The sequence below is a fragment of the Cololabis saira genome, chromosome 19 (assembly GCF_033807715.1).
Source record: "Cololabis saira isolate AMF1-May2022 chromosome 19, fColSai1.1, whole genome shotgun sequence".
In the NCBI taxonomy this organism is placed as follows: Eukaryota; Metazoa; Chordata; class Actinopteri; order Beloniformes; family Belonidae; genus Cololabis; species Cololabis saira.
The window spans coordinates 15,753,111-15,775,476 of NC_084605.1; the positions used below are offsets into that span (position 1 = coordinate 15,753,111).

At 40.7% G+C, this 22,366-nt stretch overlaps 1 protein-coding gene across 1 annotated transcript in view; it reads right to left on the reverse strand.

Moving 5' to 3' along the window:
- tbkbp1 (TBK1 binding protein 1) overlaps positions 1 to 22,366 on the reverse strand; it is a 118,552-nt gene that overhangs the window by 14,213 nt on the left and 81,973 nt on the right. Inside the window, exons 4-7 of the mRNA XM_061708676.1 lie at positions 11,084 to 11,188; positions 8,021 to 8,168; positions 5,353 to 5,555; positions 2,658 to 2,719 (exon numbers count right to left, since the gene is read on the reverse strand). Of these exons, the coding sequence (XP_061564660.1) occupies positions 2,658 to 2,719; positions 5,353 to 5,555; positions 8,021 to 8,168; positions 11,084 to 11,188 (518 nt within the window). The remainder of the gene's footprint in view (positions 1 to 2,657; positions 2,720 to 5,352; positions 5,556 to 8,020; positions 8,169 to 11,083; positions 11,189 to 22,366) is intronic.

A 22,366-nucleotide genomic window follows, 5' to 3' on the forward strand; every position in this document is an offset into this window, starting at 1 on the left:
ACGTGTGTACAGGCCATCTGATCGTAGCGCGGCCTTTTCACACTCTGCAAAGCAAACGTGCTTCTCCGTCGTGCATCGGCTTAACACCAGAAAGGTGTCAAACGGTTCTCACGCCACGCCGCAGTGACGTGGTGCAGCTTTATATCTTTATAACCTAAAGGGATTTCACTTTAGGGTCTTAAGGCCTTTTTTCCCTTCAAATACATGTAGGGAAAATTAAACATATTGTCACTTAATTATTGCTCATTCGTTCAAATTTTCATTGAGAAATGGGAATTCCGCGTTGTGATTTATAGGAAATGGCTCTTGCTTTCAGAAAGCCTGCAGATTAGTCAGTCGCTGCGCTGAAGCCTAGGTAAGCATGGCTTTCTTTTTGAGGGGGGGTGAAGTGCCAGGTGGCTGCTCGTGGTTGATGACGGTGGCTCGCTCACATATCAGTGATTATGAGTGTGGCGAAGGAAAGTCCATAAATGCACTCACAAAAAACACATTCAGACTAGCTGCAGATCACGTTAACTTAACTGCGCTGCCGGAAGGCAAATTTTGATCTTTTCTTTATTACTTTGCTGCTTAGAAGAAAATCACATCTGCACGCTTAAGAAGTTAAGTTAAAAATAAGATGCAAATACCTGAAAGCAGCTTTTTTTCCCCTTCATCATAAGCTGATAATGATAAGTGCAAAGGTGTCGTGTTAATGTTCTCCACATGGCATACAAAAAGATCAATTTCAATCAGTGCAATTTACATTAAATGAGCCCAATTACAAGAAAATGCTCCAGGAAGCAAAGTGGAGGCATTTCAGTGGGAGTGAGTGATATTGTTGAGTAAAACCAAAAGGTGACCAAAGACTGGAAAAAAAAGCTGTAGGCTTTCACCACACACTCAGTCAAAACTAGACACTCAGCCTTCCGTCGCTGGTATCTACTTTCTGTTTGCTCCACATCGAAACACCTCTGGGGTTTTCATGTGTGGGAGTACGTTCTGCCCAACCTGCTGTGGTTTTTGTGCTTTTTTCTTTTTCTTTTATAGCCGACATCTTGTAAACATAAGATGGCTGGGCTGGGGCACTCTGATAAGCTGCTGTAACCGACATAAATGCACACAAGTAATACAGTGAATGTTCTATTTCTGTTGGTTTAGCTGAGGTAGAGTAAAAGAGGAGATGCTTCATCAACACCTCTCTGAGATGAGACACAGACACGCAGGAATCTGTGCTCGTACTGCCCCCTGCTGCTCAGTCTCATAAAAGCGTTTTGTTATTTGCACTGAATGAGAGTGAAACAACCCAAAAGGTAAAATAAGAGCTGGTTGGCAGGATTCTCCAAATACTGAGGAGAAAGGCACCACTGAAAGGAAACCAGAGCGTCCCACAATTCCTTGCAGCCGCAACATTCAAAGTGAAACTCTTTTATTTTCATATAGTTATACTAACTGTTTCATGTGAAGAGATATGAGCAAAGGAAAGCAGCGTGATCGTCTCTTTCAACTCCGTGGTTTTTAATTGACTTTCCTTTACCAGCCTGCATGATAGAGTCATATTTGTACGGTATTGTCTTCTCTAATATGTTACAGCCAGACGTTTACAGACAAGTTAGTAAAGGAAGTTTCTTCCTTCATGTCTGACGGAGAAAATTAAAAATAAATGTAAAATATACTTTAAAAAAATGCAAAAATATAGAATAATCTAGTTATCAATGTGCTGAATTCTACATGCGTGTGCTTTAACATGTTTTGTTTCAGTTCTGTTTCAGCAATGTAGGCATTTCATTGCGAGATGGGAATGGTGCAATGATGGTCACCTGGGGAAAGCAGCCAGAAGCAACCACTTCCCACCACACCTGTGGCTGATTTCCCCACCGAGCCGTTGCATGAGCCTGTGTGAGCGAGGCGGCCATCGCAGACCTGCTTCCTGTTGACTTTGTCAGGAATGGTTGCTGGCTGACCTCAGAAATGCCTCGTTACCATGCACATAAAGACGTGCATGTACAAACAAATATAGATAGATTATAAATGTGAAAAAACACTGTTAAATTAAATTAAATACAATAATAAATGCAATAAATGTTCATGTCTGTATTCAACCATGGACACATCGATTGTTTTATTTTATATTTTGTCCTCCATGCTAGATGTCTGTTAGACGAGCGACTCGTGCTCTTTGTGGATCCTCTGATGTGGATCAGCTGCAGACCCACATCAGAGGTTTGTGGAAATTCTCAATGCTGTACAATTCCTGACAAGTCTTTCCATCTTTTCTTGAGGTTGAGAGAAAATACATTAAAAAAAGATTATAGGAAGTAATTTGTTCCCCTGTTTGAACGTCTGCTTTTACATTCTGAGATGATTAAGGCACGTATTTGTGCACAGATTATACATCAGGCCCAGTTGTGGAGTACAAACATCTGAATCTGGTTCACCAATGATGGAGAGTTCATCGGCTTCTAATGAGGCTCCTGGAGTCTGGCATGAGAATATCACAGCAGGAGAGCAAGAATACAGATGAGAAGCAACTTTTAATGACATGTTATTGCTCCCCAACCAGAACTATTCCTTCCTAACACGGCTACTTTCACCGTACTTGTGCTTTACATCCACCTTTAACGGCCCTCTCTTTCCATCCCTCTCCCCATGCCCAGACATCCACTGCAGACACTTACTGCTCGTCTCCCACCTTCTTTATCCACTCCACATCACACTGCTTGCACGGAGAAGTCATTTCCTGCCAAAGTAGAGCATGCAATTAGATTAGCGTGCAGGTGCTGGTAGCATATTGGACAAAATCTGACAGCAAGAGATTATCAAGACAGCATGATCGAGGGAAGGATTTTCAGCAAAAAGGTGTACAAAGGTAAAAACAAGACAATGTTTGTGTTGAATTTGTAACTTTTTGGGCTACTGCATGTACATTTCTAGTCTAAGGCTGCGTCCGAAATTGCATACTTCCACCCTAATGAGTATGCAAAATGAGTATGGGAGATTTTTTAGTGCATCCGAAACATTAGAACGTACTCAATAGTATGCTCTATCCATACTCATTCTGGAGAAATGTATTAGTGTGGATTGATGGACACTAGCTGAGCAGAAACTTCCCACAATGCAATGCAGCGGTGTTTGGTTGCTAAGTGATACGTATATGTCATAAGTATAATATTAAGTATAATAATATTATTATATAATATTAATATTATAATGTTCATATATAATAATATTATATAATGTCATCTTGTTTCGGCCAGGATAAACGGGAAATGGCGGAGCGGTGCTACTGCTGCTACTGCTGCTACTGCTGCTACTGCTGCTACTGCTGCTACTGCTGCTACTGCTGCTACTGCTGCTACTGCTGCTACTGCTGCTACTGCTGCTACTGCTGCTACTGCTGCTACTGCTGCTACTGCTGCTACTGCTGCTACTGCTGCTACTGCTGCTGTGACAAGTCGCTTCCTCCCAACGACAGGAGGTGACGTGTGCGCTCTTAATAGTGCGTCCGAATTAATGCACACTACTGATATTTACTCAAAAGTGTGCCGAACTTAAGTATACTTTTTAGTATATACTGTTTAGTATGGCATTTCGGACGCACCGTAAGACTTATGATGCTTTCGGTTGAGATTAGAGGGGAATCTTGACTGCTGTCCCGCGTCACCATGTTGGCGATTTTTAGCTTGTTTAACTCACTGGACAGCTTCGGACTAAACTGGCATCATCAGATGGGTTTTGTTGCCCACTTGAGACAAATGATGGCTGAATAAGTCTTTTCATCATCTAAAATGTATTTGTCTAACCGTCCACCACAGTGCAAGTGAATGCCTCTTACGTGCTCCAACATTCAGAGGCCCTGAGCTTTATGACGCTTGAAGTCAGTTTTTTAGACTTTGATACATGCAAAATAACACAGTTTGATATGTAATACGTTAATGGAATACATACACAGATATACAGAATGTATGCATGTATTATTTTAACAGTTTTATTATTTGACTGAGTGAATACACGTCACCGAAATGAAGCTGGGAAATCCTCCGTATCCCTGCGATTCATCCCACTTGATCATATAGGAGAAAACATTTGCTTCTATTTACAATACTACATCTCAAAGTGTATCATCATGTATGTGACCAATCATTAAGATCTTTAATCACATAATAGTGATTAGTTGATTGATTTCTCTGGACGTGCATCTTTATTTGCCTCTCATGTTTTCTAAAAAACCTACCACCATTTATCAAAAGGTTGCAGCACCAAGCAATGAGACTCTTAAATGAAGGCTAAGGGCTAATGTTTTGTTGTTGTTTTTTTAATAAGCATTTTTGTGAAGGGAGAATTCAGAAAATTGGGGAACGGGCTTTGAAAAATGAAGAGAGCTTCCTGCAACACACTGTGAAACAGATCATGTACATAGAGATACACAAATGGCATAAGCATTTGTTCAAAAGGGCATTAAAGCGTATCAATCCTTGTTTGTGTAACTGACATGTAGGGCTGGGCGATATATCGAGATTTTAATATATATCGATATATTTTCAAACGCGATATGGTACCAGAAAATATTGTTTATATCGATTTTAAAAAATATATAGATTTTTTTTTTTTTTTTTTTAATGATTTTGATATAGCTTATTTTGTGACAAATTGACTGGAATGTTTTATTTGAGATTTGCACAAATGTTTTGTTATTTGCACAACTGTCAACCTCAGTGGAAAAGTCTGCCTGTTACTGTCTACATTGTGTTAATTACAGTGTATTTTAATTTAATTGTTATGCAGGAAAGGGATATTTGTTTTATTTTATTCAAGAAGCATTTTTATTCTATATATGCAGGCAGTTTATTTTTATTTAATTTGTTTTATACATTTTGATATTGTGCAGACTTCTGTTAATAAAGGTACCTGTGTGACATTTGGCACGAGGCATTGTATTAAAACTGACTGTTTTTTTAAGGGTTTGCCTCAGAAAAAAATGAAGCTAACAGAGATGCTATGCTATAATGCTTTGGGGGAAACCCCAATTATGGCACAGAAAAAATATCGATATATATCGAGTATCGCCATTCAGCTAGAAAATATCGAGATATGACTTTTGGTCCATATCGCCCAGCCCTACTGACATGACATCATGTGACTGCTTGACCAATGAAATAAAGTTGCAGCTGGACAATCAGATAAAACTTCAGATGAAACTCTGTACTTGCATCTGTGATGTCAGTGTGAGGTTCTGCAGAGCAGATATTTCCTTTTCTCATTTTAATTCTCATAGAAATCTTCAAGGCCATTTCAGGGACTGTATCTAGTGTGTCTGTTGTGGTCCTGATGCAGCAGCCTCCCCCCAGCAGACTAAATCAAGCCAGCACTGACCCTTTCCCTTTGGCTGTTCTGCAGCTGTCTGATCTCGTCTTTCAGCCTCTCGCACTCGGCCTTCAGCTCCTCCACCCGCTGACACGCCCCCTGAGCCTCGTGCCGCGCCCCCTCTAGTTCTGCCTCCAGTCGCTGCAGCTTCAGGTCGGACAGGGTGTCCAGGCTGCGTGAGCTCTGGAGCGTCAGAGCCGGACAGTCCAACACTGGAGGGAAGAAAGAATAGAGTTGAAGGCAAATTCTGGACATGCAACACAAAAGACAAAACCCAGTTTTTCTCCTGACTACTGCAGAGTTCCTCTGTCCATGGCTGCTGTTCAATCGATGAGCATGAAAGAGCAAACAAAAGAAAGAATCTTCCAAGGACAGCATCTTTCAGTTTGCACCTGAGTGACTTGATTTGTGTGGGCATGTGAGTGATTCAGCTCCAGAGTGATAGAAGACACTGCAACAGAAACAGCGTGGCAGTATCATCTTTTATCTCTGCTCCTTCTGCCTCCTCATCACGACACTTGTACGTGCAGTTACAGGTGAAAACGTACCATACAGTCAGCACTACAGCACTTTTATACACTTTCCCTTATTCATAGGCAACCATTAACCAAGAACGCCGCCTCTGCGAAAATTATGCCTATGCAGAACAATACCTCCCGCTCAGCAGGTTATAATATCAGCAATGGCATCTGTTGAGGAGATGGTGACACATTTCTTCATTGTTTCAGCTGCCCACATCACCGACACGGACAGAGATCATTGTCACTCTAAATCAGTTAAAGTTATCTGACACAATTAGTGCTGTAATCTAATGCTGTATTCTCAAAAATAGGGATGCCGAAATGTGTAACGTAAACTACAGTGGTCGGATCACTCAGTGGCGCAGGTGGAAGCAACGGGCTGAGTGGTCCGAATGCACATCAGCAATCACCCTACTTCAACGGTTTTTGGATCCAGCATCGCTAATTTCCCACCAGAACCACCTCAGAAATCTCCTTGCGACTGTGACTGGGGAGGAGGAAGCAAATGTCCACACAGATTCAACAGACTGAGAGTTAACCTCAGTAAAATGCTTTTCCGACAGACTGCTGGACGTGGTCCATGATTGCAAAATAAAAGGAGATAAGCAGCCTTATCGTAGTTTATCAATCTTATCACTTTAAAGCTTCAGCTCATTTAATCAGCCTGTGTGACGCTTATTCAGAGATAGCTTTATTTGTCTCACTCTTCAGTCATACTTGTCTACATTTGAGGGTTAGACTTGTGGGGGGGGTTACAGTACACCATACAGTGTACATTTTCATGCAGAGCACATTCATTGTGTCACACTTGAAAATTGACAGAAACATTTGTGTCAACACAAAACTGTGTCTGTCTGCTCAGCCAACTTAAGACGTTAAATGGAGCTGGATATCAGATTTCTGGGTCTGGAAAGCTGCAGAAACAGTCCAGGGACAGACCACTGCCATTCATCATTTACTTAAAGGCGCAGAGTCGACACTTTTTGAAACACAAGCCTTGCTTGGTTATTTCCTTGGGTTGTTAAGCAATAAAAAAATAACTAATTACTGACTTTTCACCCTCTTTCAATAGTAATAATAATAATGCTGTGTTTGGGACCATTGTCCTCTAGCATTTCATGCGTCCTTGGGCCGTTGAACAGGTGGCAGCAGACTATGCACTAATATGCTGAGAGAATAGTTCATGGTTGACTCAACCCATGAATCTCAATGACTGCAAGGTTCCAAGGTGCTGTAGCTGCAACACAAGCTCAAACCCTCCTCCTCCACCGCTGTGTTCGGCAGCTGGTGCGACGTGCTTTTGCAGACATGCTGCTTTTGCTGCTTTTATGTTTCATCCGTCCGACCGTGTTCAAGAAGCAGTGTGGTCTGCTCAGATGCAACATTTGCAACTTTCTATGATACCATTAACCAACGAGCCATTCTCGCTCGTTTAGCACACTAATTGATGTCTGTAGAGTCTGGGATGCTTTTTTTTTTTTTTTTTAATCTGATACTTGCTGGGATGTCCACTCCTGAGAAAACTGGCAGCTGAACGTTTCCTTCTTGTGACTAACGTTTCTCACTGAAGAATGATGGACCCTAATAGTCATAACCCATCCCAGAGGGATGGGCTGCAAAAATTGCTTTTCGATAATCATTGCTGATGTTTTCCCTCCTTGCGGCGAACTGCCAAAACTGATGCTTTTATGCATTTTTGCCTTTTTGGTTTTCAGAAACAAGCTTCTTTTTTATTTCTCTTTTCATTTAAAATCACTTCATGAGAAGAGGTTAAAAAAAAAACAAAAAAAAAACTATTATTCCAACGTTGTGGGCGACACACTCGTTGATGTGCATTTGATTAACAGCACTGGGTTGCTACTTCCTCTTCCCATTCCTGCAGCAGGAATACGAGTCCCACTTACAAGTTACATTACTACTGCATTTTTCCTTATTGTTGTCAAATAAACAATGTGAAACAGTGTTAACATAGCACGTTGCATTGTTCAGCTGAGACTGGATTTACCTGCTTTTAAGACCTGCTGGGGAAAAGATGACATTTTTTACTTATAGGTGATAAAAAAGAAGAACTTAGCAATCAGAGTTGGCGTACCTGTCATCGCTATGATCATAGATATACAGTTTTAATCCTAAAAAAAGAAAGCATTGTTGCTCACTGTGTGTCTCTGGCGCGGCGTGGAGCTGCAGATATTGCATTTCTTTGTTGTGCAGCTGCATGTTGAGTTTCTGCAGGGAGTTGTCCCTCTGCCTCAGAGCTGACTCCAGGCTCAGGATACGCTCCACATGCTTCTCCACCAGGCTGCTCTGTAATCACACACATCCCCAATCCTTAGTTACTGTATAGGAATTCTTTGTCATATGTAAGTGCAAAAAATAGCATCAACCACATTTTCAGGTTACCAACTGGCTGACAGGAAGTAAACAGTGATTATATTTTGCTTGTCCACTTCCAAATATTTCATTCACATGCATTTGTGATGCTTGCAAACAGGGACTGATTGTCATGCCAGAAGAAAAACAGGATCCATATTCACGTAAAAGACAGCTCATCTGGGCATTTAGTAGCCAAAAAACAGTGTTTGTGGTTCATATGAACAGATTATGTCAAAAGAACAAATAATGACATTCAGTGAACAATTCAGGCTCCAGATTTGAACATTTAGACATAATTACATCTCTTGGTGACAAGCCTTTCACCAAAGACTCAAAGTGACTCATTCAAGGAGTGATTTATTTGACTGTTCATTCAAACAGGTTTCTGTTAGAGACAGTCGATGGTGAACGGGGTTAACCATCGACTTCTGAGCTCATTGACTACGATATTGAAACTCAGATGTTTTAGGAAAACACCCCAGATTGACGTTGATGTTTAGTTTCTATTCATTTCAACAAACTGCCCGAAAAATAAGGAAAGAGGGCAGAGTGACAGAGATTTGAGCTGTTTGAGGGGGAGATTTAGACTTCTGTGAATATAGAAGAAAACCCTTTCTCTGTTTTTGCATTTGGCTTTTATTGCTGCATGTCCTTGTGAAATGTTATTTGGTAAAGAGTGGTACAGATCCGCACATGCAGACCTTATCATTAGTACTGTGCAAAAGTTGAAGATATCCTTGCAGCAACCTTAAATGCGCTGCCAGAGTAGGAAAAGACGCACGAACAGTGCTGCAGCAGATGGCAGGAGCACACTGGCCTAATACTGACATCATGGAGTAAATCTGGGATCACATGAACAGACAGAAACAACTGAAGCAGCTTGTATTTCTCTGCTTGGAACAACATACCGTATCTGCAGGGGACTGTAAAATATGTGCACGTTTGAAGAGGAGGATTAGTGCTGTTTTAAAAAGATTTTTATCAAATATTGAACATTTTTAAGCTTCTTCTGTTTACGACATGTTAGCAGCAAAGGCTAAGGATGAGGTGACTTTCTGTTTCTTTTCATCCTGTAAACATTTTCACTGTTCTGTATATCGTGTTGATGAGCAAGAGAGCAAAAGCCTGAAAGGCTGAAAGGTCGGTGTGGCTCAGCAGGCAGTTGGAGTCCTATTACTGGGCACAGCCACGGCTTTAGGTGGCACTGACACCGTGATGGGACTTGGCCGGTGGCAGTTCCAACACTTTTGGGGCACTTCATCTCTTAATTGCTCTGACCGCTTAAAATTGCAGAGGCTGCTCTGTGTGATGGACATCACTCTCTAAGGAGATGTTCTGAGGGCTCAAATGGCTATACTTAGCATATTCTTTAAAAAAAAACCTGCTTAACACAACAAAGCACGGTTCAGGGCAGACTGACAGTAAGCAGTCTTGCAGGTTAACTAAAAAGCAAAAAAGATCTATGACGCCATGGTGTTATCATTTGTGCACTATGTTTGTTTCTCTGGGAACGCATTTTGCTCCATAACCTGTTTGACCTGCTTAAGCATTAAAGAGCTGTTACAGAAAGCAGTGCTCTGATACAGCTGATGCCATTGCTGAAACAGGAAGAACTGCATGAGAGCAAAAAGCTGCATATAGTCCGTGGTGCTGAACTGCGTTCCCTGAGAAGCGTTTTCCACGGTCTGTGTGGGTTCATGGCGTGACTTTATGACACAATCCTCTCTGAAATAAATGCAGAGCTGCCAGAAGGTCCTGGAACATCCAATACTGATTTTCAAGTCCCTTTTGTACAGATATGTACAGTAGATGCATTCTCTGTGACGTTTAAGCTCTCAAATGTATTCATGTGACAGTTTTACATGAAGAAAAATCAGCACAAAGGAAATTCTGCATCTTTAAGTTCAGGGGCTCCCCTTGTAGGTGTGAAGCTTTGGCTTACTCTCACTCTGTCTTCTGAAAGACTGAAATGCTTTTAAAACCCATCGTGTCACTGACATGATGTGTTGCTTTCTTTCTTTTTTTTGTTAGATATTTCACTTTTCAGGTCTTGTCATTCCTCTGTGTTATCGTTTTTGAGATTAAATTCAAGGTTAGTATGCATTGTGTTTAAAGGAAAACCATAAAGCCGTAAATAGATATTTGATTCTTATCGTTTGACTATTTTTAAATATTACAGTATCACAAATCAGTTAATGCATGGGATTTTCAAGGCATCATTCTGAAATGAGTAGTGAAATGAATAGTGCAGAGAAATGCAAACCAAAGAGATGATGATAATCATTTTGATTTCTCTCATTTTACCAATTTAAGGGCAACTGAATAATTCTGCTGCCACATTCATTTCCGTCCTCTTTATCTGCGATCACCAAATAAATAGTTTCTGAATTCATGTACAAGCAAAACGAAAGAAAAAAGAGAGAAACTTTGAAAGGATCCACTACTTTGAAGTATGCAGCAGCAGGAGTCTGTGTTTTACATGGTTTTTAGGCTTGAACGGAGAAACAGAACAACATTCAAAACCAATAAAATACAAACTGAAATATTTTGACATTTAGACTGTCACCTAAGCTTTTGACATTTTGAAATGAGAAAGGTGACAGTTAAGATTTTCCTGTAGTGGAAGTCAACATTAAAGACTATGTCCCGGTCCACGTGCTTCTCTGCATTTCATCAGTCGTTGCTGATATCACGACAGCAGCTTTACAGAGTCATACGTTCCGTACCTGATCATCATTGGCAGAGCCTGACATTTCATGACTTCATTAACGAGTCACATGACTCACATGTAAAGCTGCTGTGAAAAAACAAATGCACTGTGCTGTGAACTGAGTGATGCCTCTGACCATCTTGTCCAGATCCCTCTGGAGGTTGCTCTTCTCCATGTGAATCTTCTCGTAGGCCTTAATCACATCCTCCAGCTGCTCCTCTCTGTCTTTTCTCTTTTGGAGCTGAAAGAAGACACAAAGAAAACTGAAACAAAATAAAGCACTTGACACATTTTCTTCTTCTTTTTTTTTTAATCCGCCTTCCTTGTCAGTTTTGAAACTTCCTCACAAACAAAGAGAAAGGGAAAACTTCTATTGTGAGACTTATCAAATGTGTCCCTTAAGAGGCCGTTGCATAACGAAGCAAAATTAGGGCACTGAAATTCTGAGACCTCAGCATGTGCACCACAGGACGTCCCCCATCTCGATAAGTGTACAGAAAATAAGAATGTCTTGATGTGCTGCTGAGCTCGTCTTCTTACAGCGTGGCGTGATGAGAGGGTGGCTGTCGCTATGGAAGCCAATATCACACATGATATGACCTAAAAGCACCAAACTGAGTGAAGTGAGGAGATTTTCAGAACAAGGAAGGGCACAAAGGCAAGATTGTAGAGAAATATATGAAAAAAGGAAAGAACCTGGCCACTTCAGACCCCAATGATAATGAGAGTGGAAGCAGCAGTCAGGGAGGGACATAAACCAAGCAGTACACCAGTGTTGTGTGCCGGAGCACTGAGGCCTTTTCAGTGTGTCTATGGCAGGGGTCGGCAACCCGCGGCTCTAGAGCCGCATGCGGCTCTTTAGCGCCGCCCTAGTGGCTCCTGGAGCTTTTTCAAAAATGTTTTTTTCCTTTTTTTCTCTTGTTATTTTCTCTTTTTCTCTTTTTTTCTTCTTTTTATTTCTTTCTTCTGTTTTTCTTCTTTTTTTCCTTTTTCTTCTCTTTTTTTATTCCTTTTTCCTTTCCTTTTTAATTTCGACATTTCAACTTTTTTCTCGAAATTTTGACTTTTTTCTCGACATTTCCACTTTTTTCTCGACATTTTAAGTATTTCCTCGACATTTTGACTTTTTTCTCAACATTTCGACTTTTTTCTCGAAATCTTGACTTTTTTCTCGACATTTCGACTTTTTTCTCGACATTTCGACTTTTTTCTCAACATTTCGACTTTTTTCTCGAAATCTTGACTTTTTTCTCGACATTTCGACTTTTTTCTCAACATTTCGACTTTTTTCTCAACATTTCGCCTTTCGCCATTTGTCTTCATTCTAAGGCTTATACAAGACTTTTCATTTTTTGCGGCTCCAGACATATTTGTTTTTTGTGTTTTTGGTCCAATATGGCTCTTTCAACATTTTGGGTTGCCGACCCCTGGTCTATGGTAACATGTCTGTTGAAAAACTGTGGCCAAGGTGTGGATGGCAGTCGTGTGAAGGAGGAAAGCAGGACTGCTCCTGTCTTTCATCTCTATTAAGAGATAAACAAAGAAGTACGATTTTTAAAAAAGCTATATTTTTATTTATTCTAATAATGAACTAATGGAGCTCACTTCACCCAAAAACTTGTGACTGGCTGTGCAATTTTGACAAATTATATGTAATTTTATATACGATGAAAAGAAGGTGTTAATGCTAATATTGCTTATATTCCTTATATTTATACCTTTAAATAGCAGAATATGTTCAAGGAATATTTCAGTTTTTAAACATGGGCCATATTTTTCCACGTCTATGGGGTGAAATGAATCAGATTCAAAAGTCTTCAGACCTTGTAACCTAAACGTTCACACACATCTGCATGTTACATGTACATCTGTACCTCCCCTTTTAGTGCACTCATAATCCACAAACTATCTTGCACGGGAGACAGGGAAGCCCCAAATATGACCTTCTGTACATCAAGTTGACCCCCCTGAGCTTGGCCGACCGTCTCCCTCTGTCTAGTATTTTGTCTGTTTTGTATCTCGTGTCTGTCCTTTGGAGGACATCACCGCTACAGGTGTATGATGCCTGACGCATCTCAACATAAGGGAATCACTAAGAAAACTCTGAATCTGTGGCTCTGGCAAACATTCAAAGAACCGCCACCATTCCTGGCGTCCTTTCCGCCGTATCTATGGGGGATGCCCTGCTGGCTCCCCCGCAGCAGTCGCCGCAAACGACATGGAAAACGAGGTGGCACTGAAACCGTACCCAGCTTCTCTCCTTATGGCGCTTTTCCACTAGTACCTACTCAGCCCGACTCGACTCGCCTCGGTTTTGCGCTTCTCCACTAGGGGTCTAGGCGGGTGGAGGCGTGCTGAGTAGATACTTTTTTTGTATCTATTCTGCCGAGGTTCTAAGCGGCTGAGTCGGCTGTATCTGACGTCATCACACTAGACGCCACCGATCGGTCGGGGGGCGGGGCCGTCAGACATCTGGGTCAGGAGGCGGAAATCAGCAACTCGCAGCTTCTTGTTCATTTTATTCGACAGGCAATGGCAGCAAAAGTCTGTTTGGTGATCCAACTCTGAGGTGCAGATGTTCATAAACCTGGTGGCTGAGGAGAGAATTAAAAAGGGATCTAGACGGGCGATAAGGAATGACCAGATCTACCAGGAGCTCTGTCACTTCATAGCTGCTCGCAGCTCCCAGCTGACTTTTCAGCAACGCCGAGACAAACGAAAAAAAAATGAAAAAGCGTTGCCGTCGTCTCGCACTCTCATCTTCTAACTTGGTATCGCACACAAGCCACAGACCAGCAGCACATACATCATCTCCTCCAGGTTCTACATCTTTAGTGTTGTTGTCTTCTTCGTTTAGATCACACAATCAAATACGTCACAGCAGCTTCGCTCCAACCTCCTACTTCTGATCTGGGTATTGAAAAGAAACGAGGGCGAGTCGAGTCGAGATGAGGCGTGGCGAGTCGAGTCGGGCTGAGTAGGTACTACTGTAAAAGCGCCATTAGTGATCCGATTGACTTGCGGATCCTCCTCGCACTACAGAGGCCACGAGTTCCACGGAGCACCGATACCACTGGCTCCAGCCCGTCCTCCGTGACGGCGGGGCGTTGCTCCCGTGTCGGCTCGGGCGGACCTCCCGGGCCCCTGTGTGCTGGGGAATCTCCGCTCGCTCAGCCGCCTCACTCACAAGATCCACCACTCGGAACTTTCTTCAAGAATTCACTGAACTTCTATCGGACCTTATTCTAAGGTTGATAAACTATTGATTTGTGGTGATTTTAACATTCATGTCTGTTGGGAAACAAATGAACCGGCTAAAAAAAGCCTTTTGGACTCCTTTGGCCTCACTCAATCTGTCACCCCAACAACACATGAGCACACACTTGATCTTGTCATTTCACATGGGCTTTAAAGATCCCTGAGAGAAATTGTTGACACAGGCATCTCGGATCACGTCCCCATTCTCTTCCATTTTTGTAGCTTTTCTAGCTTTTCTAGCTTCCTCCAACTCCATCTCTTGGCCAAAGAAAGCCTTATTTTAATCAGCAAGACCTTGAAAAGGAAATTCAGGCTTGTATTAGTTCTAGACTGGACTATTGTAATGCCCTGTATGTTGGCTTCTGCCAGTCATCTATTGGACGTGTTCAGCTGGTACTAAATGGTGCTGCCCGATTTTTAACCAGCATGTCCAGACATGAGCATATCTCCCACGTCCTTTTTTAATCTGATAATCAAGTCGCTCCACTGGCTTCCAGTCAATTTTAAACGTTTGATGTTTGTTTTTAAGGCCATTGACGGCATGGCGCCCACCTTTCTGTCTGAGATTTTAACCACCTGGGACCAAGGCAGGGCGCTACACTCCTTTTACTGGATGTCCCCAGATCCAAATGTAAACAGTAGGGTGACCGCATCTTATTATGAAATAAACTGCCCCCTGACATTCACACTGCCTCGGACTTCAACCTTCAAGTCAAAACTAAACTGAAATTTGTTTTAGTCCAGCTTTTAACTGCAACTAGAGAAGTTATTTCCTCAGGTCATTTAATATACTTGCTTATATTGGTTTTATGTTTTGTGTTTTATGTTCCATTTTATGTTTTATGTTTATGTAATATGTTATTGACTATTTTTATCCGTTACTGTTAATTATCCCTTTTAAGTAGGATATTGTTTTAGGACCGACATTTAAAGCAATGTGGGTACCTTTTGGCTATTGTAAAGGGCTATTCAAATACATTTGATATGATTTCACTTGCAAGGCTTTCATGGATAATACCATCGCCAATCACATAGCATTTTAAACTTTTTTCAAGAACTCATTAGGATTTTTGTTCTTCACACCTTGTAGAAAATGTATGCCTTTTACTTTCTAATCTATTGACTTTTCGATTTAGGCGGTCACTCAGTCTCCTCGCTGCTTCAAGGAGAGAGACCAAATTCATATCCCCATAAAACCTTAAAGGAGCTTGAGGCTCCTTTTAAGAAATGAGACTAGCGCCACCCTTCGCCACGACGGCCGTCGGGGGTACTGCAGCCAACAGTGAAGCCGGCACGGGAGAACGGGGAGAACGTGCATGCAGCGTCATGTGACGCCACATCCCCAGCCCAGCGCGGGAAATTCGAGCCCCAGCACTGCAGCACATTTTGCAGCACACAGCCTGTTCAAGGCAACGGACAGATACACTAGAGGGCTCATTCTTTTTGGTTTGGAACGCTTCATCTGACATTATTACTAGAAAACTTAAAACATATACGAATTTTTTTCATAAATTCTGCCTCAATCCGGCCTCAAGCTCCTTTAATGGACAAGTAAATGTGGCAGGTAAAGCCAACTGGAGTCTGTTCAGTGTCACGACAGTTAACAAGGACATGAATATGACTGACAGAAGAAAATGACATTCATGTCAATGACTTCACAATATTCCTGTACTTCACTTACCTCATGTTAAATGAATTAAAGTGTTTTCTGTTGAAAAATAGTTGAATCTCTGATACTCAATGATCATTTACTGTAATCAAAGATAGGCTGAATCTAAAATATTCAATAATAAGAGGATAAACATCTGATGTTGTTACCAGAATGTTAATCTTGTGTCATGTGCCAGAGTAACTGCTGACAGACGGTCCCAATGCAACATTCACTTTTTTAACACACATTTGGACATCTGAGGTCTGCTTGATCATGTTAAACTTGACTGCCGTTTCTGGAGCACCCCATTTTCAAAGGCCTGGAAGTTCAAGGTTTGTGGAGAAAATATGTCAGAAAGAGAAAGAAGCGCATCTTTAATATTTACTGACGTAAACTGATGTTTCTGAAACACCATCGACCGGCTGTCAGGGAGTTACCCTTAAACACACTTCTGACAGTTTCAATCACAGCTGCTGATCACGTCTTCCATCTTTTTTTTTTATACAGACTGAGTTTCTTACAGTTGCTGATTTTGCACTTTATTCTGAACTTGTTATTTGCATACAATCAGCTGCTTGATTGAGTAATGTATTTATTTTAATCATTTGTGTATTTGACTTTTTTCATTTTTAGCCACTTGTATCCCTAAATTGTTATTTGGTGACCAGAAATAAGCTGGCCAGCTAATAATTTCTGGTCACCAAGAAGACAGAAATGACTTAATATTTTCCCAAGTAACATAATATTTCTAATTGTTTGGTTAAATATACACTTTGTTCATTTTCTAACAGCTAATTCTCTGTGAAACAGCTAATTGCGACTTAATTAATCTTGGGTATATCAAACATGTTGAATTATTTTGGAAGATTTCAGAGAGATCACACTAAGTGGATAAACTAATGAGCTAAAAAACTAGGAAAACTAAGTGCGTGAGTATAGATTATCAAGCTGATGAATTTATTATTAATTTACCTATAAAGAGTTAAGCGGTATGTTTCACTAAGATGCCACTGAAATGATTGGTGGCTCTTTAAACGTAACCCAAGCCTGACTGTTCCTCATGAGTCTTTTACAACAAATCTTACAAAACCTGGCAGGCTAGCCTCTTAAATTGTTTTTTTCTCCATGCATTATTGCTCCTGAATTTTCCAAAATAAAACTCTGAGAACATGTTCCATAAAACTGCATGAAAAAGAGATTAAACCTTTCTCCCATCACTCCAGTGAAGTTTCTCTTCAACCACAGGGAAATGTGATTATTTCCAATAAACATTAAGATGCAGAATCTGTGTATTACCAAAACAAGACAAATGCTCTTCTCCGTGAACAAGTGGAGATAGTTCAACTTTAACAGGTCCAACTGTTTTCAACAGTTTTTCTCCTCAGTCTGCAGCAGTGGAGCATCATTACCATCGGTGAATGTGTTGTGGTTCGGCACCCTCTTTTGTTTTTCAGCCTCTATCTGTTTTTGATCTGATTTGATTTAGCTTTTTGTCTGGGAACTCCAGCTCAGTAAAGAATTGATCAACCTTTAAATGGTATTAAAATATCATCATTATTGTAGTGAACTACGGCACAATACACAATTAGATTCAGATTCTCCAGGGAGACGTTCTCTGCCTGTAAACAAACTATAATGAGAACATTTTTTCTCAGATGAAGATAATATAGTTTGAAAATTATTCCTAGATACTCCCTGTACTTATTCTGTGTCACAAAACAATCAGTTCCTGTCGGTGCCATGAACAAACATTTTTTGATGTAGTCTTGCATGTCCACATGTCTGTGTCAAGACTAAAGAATAGCTGGGCGGTACCACGCTTTAATTGTAGTAAAAGTGGCAAAAAATGTAGCCTTTTCCTTTAAAAAAAGAAAAAAAATCATTTCATTACAATGCATTGTGTGGAGCCACACTAAGACAACTCTGCAGTGACGATGATCCTGCAAAATTGTGCTGGAAAACTTGCTTTGGTGCAGCAAATGTAGTGAAAACAGGGATGTTGCCAGATATTGTTAACACTTGGGGCCTACATTGTAACACAGCACTGCAAGGGGGGTCTGGGAGCATGCTTTTGGATAATTACCGATCTCTTACTAATGGGAAAAAAGATAAAAACATAACAATTGTGAGCCTAACTCTGTACTAATTTGAGTGTACACTGTAGGAAGAATTTGGGTTGTGGTAACAGGGTTTGCTGGAGCAAATCCATGTGTTTGTGTGTATACTGTATATATTATATTTATATGTGCAGTGATCTATCGATCCCTCAGTGGGGAAATTCACTTTGAGCAGCAGCAGTACACACAACCCACACGCATACACATATGGAAAAAAAAGGATCAAAAAGTAAAAAATATATCATTAAAAAATATGAACAGTATATACAGAAGAAGAAAATAGTGCAGTGTGAGATAAAAATATGGTGCAAAAAACAGGTAGGATATGTATGAAAAAAAATAGAAAGATATTGCACATATTTTTTATTATTGTCCATTTACTGCTGCGATCAGGCCTGGTTGTAGTATATGTATATGTATATGTATATATATATATATATATATATATATATACAGTGCCTTGCGAAAGTATTTGCCCCCCTTGAACTTTGTTGTCAAGGTTGACATTCCCCCCTGCCTTCAGTTTCTGTCTTGCCCCGCCTGTGTCCCATCTGCCCTGATTGTGTCTGCACCTGTGTCTCGTTATCCCCTCAGTATATCTTGTCTTGTCATTCCTTTGTGCCCTGTCGGTCCGTACTGTTCTCTCCTCCATGTCTCCTCGTAGTTTTTGTCCTGATCCTGGTTTTTGTCAATCCTGCTCTGCAGTGCTTTGTTTTTGCCTTTTTTGTATTAAACCCCTTGTTTTTTGAGAACTCCAGCCTCCCTCTGTCTCCTGCACTTGGGTCCTTCACAAACCAAACCATGGCATTTGTGACCTGAGAATAATTTTGCACGGCCACTTTTTCAGTTTTTTATTTGTTAAAAAAGTTTGAAATATCCAATACATTTCATTCCACTTCATGATTGTGTCCCACTTGTTGATTCTTCACAACAAATTGCAGTTTTATATCTTTATGTTTGAAGCCTAAAATGTGGCAAAAGGTCACAAAGTTCAAGGGGGCCAAATACTTTTGCAAGGCACTGTATGTATATATATATATATATATATATATATATATCTATATATATATATATCTATATATATATATATATATATATATATATATATATATATATATATATCTAAGCACATGTATACATGTGATAAACACATACATACTGTAACAAGATCACAAAACGGTATATAACTGAAAACAGTAGTAAGATTTTTAACCAGATCTTTTCTCTAACACCTGTCCTGTCCTGGGGTTCAGTCATTGAGGTTGTCAGTAGCTTCAATGCTAAAATGTTAAACGTTATGGATACTACTACTCCCATGGTGAACGAAGGAAGAACCCCCATGGCAAAACTCCACACTGGTGAAAAACGGGAAAAACAGTCATTCAGAACTCTGCTGCTCCAGTCCTCACTGAGACCAACAAAGTGGACCACATCAGTCCAGCTCTGAGGTCTCTAGACTGGCTGTCTGTCCTTCAGAGGACAGACTTTAAAGTTCTGATGCTGGTCTATAAAGCTCTGAATGGTCCAGGACCAGAATACATCAGGGACCTCCTGACCCAGTATGAACCTTCCAGACGCCTCAGGTCATCTGGATCCGGGTTTTTATCAGTTCTCAGAGTCAGAACCAGACATGGAGAAGCTGCATTCAGCTTCTATGCTCCACAGTTCTGTAACAAACTCCCAGAAAGCCTCAGATCAGCTGAAACACTCAGTTTATTTAAATCCAGGTTGAAGATTCACCTGTTCTCAGCTGCATTTGAGTAAAGATCCAGATTGCACTGTTTTACTTTTAAGAGTTTCAAAACTTGATCATATTTTAACTACTGATTTTATCCGATTTTATCTACTGTTGAAACTTTAAATCATGCTTTTTATTTCTACTATGTGATGTTTTAAAGTTTCTGTAAAGCGCTTTGAATCACCTTTGTTGAGTTGTGATATAGACATAAACTTGCCCTGCATGAGCATACTGTATATATATATATATATATATATATATATATATATATATTATATATATACGGTATATATATAGTGTGCTAATCATAAACTGTGATATAGTATCTAATCAAATGATTGGCACTTCAAACATGCCTCACACAGACATGTTCTGTGATCTGAAAGAGCTTCTTCTAAATTTAGGAGAGTCAGATTTATTAGTTATTGTTGTTGCTGTTTTTTCTCAAAATTCAACCCCATCATACCTTTTTTCCTCCCAAACTGCTCCTAATAGACCATTAAAGTGGTTTAGCTAGACCACGTAAACACACACACACACACACACCAGCAGAAAGGACCTGGTGACACCTCTGAGTGAGCGATTCACAGTCATTGACCTCAAGAGCCGACACAATCAGTTACGCTCAAACCAAATCTTTATCTAGTCGTTTCAGCATGTAGGTTTCTAGCTCAGAGGCTGTTGTTTCCTCCAGCAAACCTTCATGTGAATCATTACAAAGGTTTTTATGTCTATCAATCATTCAGACCCGAAAAGATGGTAAAGTCGGACCCATATGAAGAGAAAATCGACTCAAAACATTTGAGTGTGCATACTACTGGATTTGTGCGTACATAGCTATTGATTTGTGTGTGCGTATTATTAGATTTGTGCGCTCCTAACTTGCTCGAGGTATCGAGGGAAATAACGTTTGACTTAGATGAAAATTCAGATGACCCAGCTTTCCAACAGTACTTAAATGTACGGACGAATCTGTGAGGCTTCTTCTTGGAGGCGTGAAATGAGTCTCAAAACCATTTGTGCGTATCTACAGCTTTGTGCACGTGTATCAGGCATTTCGTGCATGTGTATTTAATGATTTGTGTGTGTAGGAGGCTTTTTGAATTCGTAATTATTGTTTTGTCCGTAACTTAGTTAGTACACACAAATCTAATACGCAGAAATCAAGTACTACACACAAATAAGATAATACATACACACAAATCAAGAGCTACGCACACACCAATGTTTTGAGTCGATTTTCTCTCCATAGGCCCATGTTTAGAAAAATAAATAAAAAATTAAAGCTGCAAGCAGCGACGAACCGGGGCCTCGCATTTGCAATTTTCACCAATAAAGGTCAAGGACTCAAACCCGAGTCCGATGACACCACCCACGAGTCTTTATGTCAAACCATTCAAAAGTTATGGCGGAAAATAGGAATTATCACATATTGACCAATCAGAAGAAGGGGCGGGGCTAATTTGTACCAATTATGGTCAAGTACCCAAAACTGAGTCAGATGACACCACCCACGACTCTCTATGTCAAACCCTTCAAAAGTTATAGCAGAAAATAGGAACTATCACATATCGACCAAATTTGTACCAATCATGGTCAAGGACTCAAAACCGAGTCCGATGACACCACCCACGAGTCTTTATGTCAAACCATTCAAAAGTTATGGCAGAAAGTAGGAACTATCAAATATGGACCAATCAGATGAAGGGGGGGGGGGGGGGGGGGGCGCTTTTTGGCGTCTATCGTCGCCACGGTAACGCTTTTGACTGAGAAAAGTAAGGCCATCGTCGCAGGATCGAGACGCACATTTTGATGTATAACACACCTGGGTGCACGTTACGGTTCGGGCGAAGAAATGGCATAAATTGTGCCAAAATTACACGATTAATTCAAAATGGCTGACTTCCTGTTCGGTTTCGGCCATGGCGCCAAGAGACTTTTCTTTAAGTTGCGACATGATACAGGTGTGTACCGATTTCTGTGCATGTACGTCAAACCGCATTGTGGGGCTTGAGGCACAAAGTTTTCTAGGGGGCGCTGTTGAGCCATTAGGTCACGCCCATTAATGCAAACCATTAAATATCAAGTTTTTCGCCAGGCCTGGCTTGTGTACAAACTTTGGTGACTTTTGGGGCACGTTTAGGGGGGCAAAAAGGCCCTAATTTCGTCGGAAAAAGAAAAACGAGAACGAGAACAATTCCTACAGATACAATAGAGCCTTCGCACTGTAGTGCTCGGGCCCTAATAAAAACTGGAATCTTCAGTGACCAGATTCCTACTTTGTCTTAACAACACCAGTAGCTCATTCATGTCTTCCTTTTGGCTGAGATAAACAAATTGATATATACATGCACATTAAATCAAGTGAGATGTAAAAGGAGCAGCTTCCAGTGATAGAGGTTCAAGTGGAGCCAGGAGACAACGAGTAGTTGCACTCTAAGCTTTATTTGGTTGAAAAGGCACTGGACCTTTTCTTTATTCTCAGATGCCATCATTTCAGCACAAAGAGAGGGGTAATGCTTGTTTGTTTGTGCTATCAAGCTTCTCTAAGCTGTATGGTTTACAGGAGCAGCAGAGATGATTAGCTAATCATCTCTGCTGCTCCTGTAAACCATTTCCTTGCTCTCTTACCGCTGCTGCTGTGAGCTTCACCGC